Genomic DNA, 1,534 nt, shown 5'->3' with positions numbered 1-1,534 from the left:
GCCCCGTTCTCGAGGGAGGAAATTAAAGAAGCGGTGTGGAGTTGCGGTGGTGATAAATCCCTAGGTCCGGATGGATTTTCTTTTGCTTTTGTTAAACGCTATTGGGATCTAATGCAAGACGATATATTCGATATGATGGATGAATTCTATAAACAAGCTTTTATTCCAAATGGGTGTAACTCCTCCTTCATTACTTTAATTCCCAAGGTTCCAAATCCGATTCTGTTGAATGATTTTCAGCCTATTAGTTTAATCGGGCTGCAATACAAAATAGTAGCAAAAGTCTTAGCAAATCGTCTGGCGAATGTTAATGATTCGGTGGTGAGTTCTGAGCAGTCTGCGTTTATTAAAGGGAAACAAATTTTAGATGGGCCGCTTCTTCTCAGTGAGGTCATTCATTGGTACAAAGCTCAAAAGAAAAGGCTATTGTTATTTAAGATTGATTTCGCTAAGGCTTATGATTCAGTGGCATGGGGCTATCTTTTTTTGGTTCTTCAGGCTATGGGGTTTGGTAATAAGTGGATCGGTTGGATAAGATCGTGTCTAGTATCGGCAAAGTCATCCGTTTTGATCAATGGCAGCCCTACCGAAGAATTTTCTTTATAGCGAGGTTTGCGTATGGCTCCGTTTTTAATTATTATTGCAATGGAAGGTCTTCACACGGCTCTTGAAATTTTGGTTAGTAACGGTCTTTTTCGTTGTGCCAAGATTAACAACTTGTCTATCTCCCATTTGTTTTACGCTGATGATGCTATGTTGCTTGGTGAATGGGATGAATCAAACTTGGCTATAATCTGTAATGCACTTAGATTTTTTCATTGCATTTCTGGTTTGAGAATTAATTTTGACAAATCCTCGATTGTTGGTATTGGGATATTAGACGATGAAGTAAAGATTGTTGCTAGGCGTTTTGGATGCAAACCAGAAACTCTCCCGTTTAAATACCTTGGTATTCCGATTGGTGGAAGAATAGGGGGCATTGCCACTTGGAATCCGATTGTTGAGAAATTCAAAAGAAAATTGTCGGGGTGGAAAGCTAGCTTACTCTCATTGGTGGTCGTGCCACTTTAGTCTCCTCAGTGCTTGGGTCCTTGGGTATTTACTTTCTTTCGATATTTAGACTGCCTAGAAAGATTAATTTGACTCTTAAGGCACTTAGAGGTTCTTTCTTTTGGGGTGGTTCGGGGACTAGGCGAAAAATGGCATGGATTAGTTGGAGAAATGTTATTGCGGCTAAAGAAGATGGAGGTGTGGGTGTCGGTAGTCTTGAGGCTATGAACCTTGCTCTTCTTTATAAATGGAGATGGCGAGCAATTCCAATCCAGGTAGTCTTTGGTCTCGGGTTATTTCGGCTATTCATGGATCGAAGTGCTTTGTTAATCTTACTACTTCGAATAGAGGACTTTGGTCGAAAATAGTTAACTCTATAAAATCACTTCATTTTGCTCCAAATATTGAATGTGATTTTGTTAAGAAGGAAATTGGTAATGGGAGAAACACTATGCTTTGGAAAGATGTGTGGATCGGTAATCAA

The 1,534-nt window shown here is 39.7% G+C and overlaps 1 protein-coding gene across 1 annotated transcript; it reads left to right on the top strand.

Moving 5' to 3' along the window:
* The first annotated feature begins 645 nt into the window (after positions 1-645).
* Positions 646-1,071, top strand: LOC122597048. The gene has a single exon (XM_043769684.1). The coding sequence runs from the start codon at positions 646-648 to the stop codon at positions 1,069-1,071; it is 426 nt and encodes a 141-aa protein (XP_043625619.1).
* The last annotated feature ends 463 nt before the right edge of the window (positions 1,072-1,534 follow it).

Source organism: Erigeron canadensis, chromosome 4, assembly GCF_010389155.1.
Source record: "Erigeron canadensis isolate Cc75 chromosome 4, C_canadensis_v1, whole genome shotgun sequence".
In the NCBI taxonomy this organism is placed as follows: domain Eukaryota; kingdom Viridiplantae; phylum Streptophyta; class Magnoliopsida; order Asterales; family Asteraceae; genus Erigeron; species Erigeron canadensis.
The sequence above is the reverse complement of the archived record's forward strand: the minus strand, read 5'-3'. Positions and strand labels throughout refer to the sequence as shown.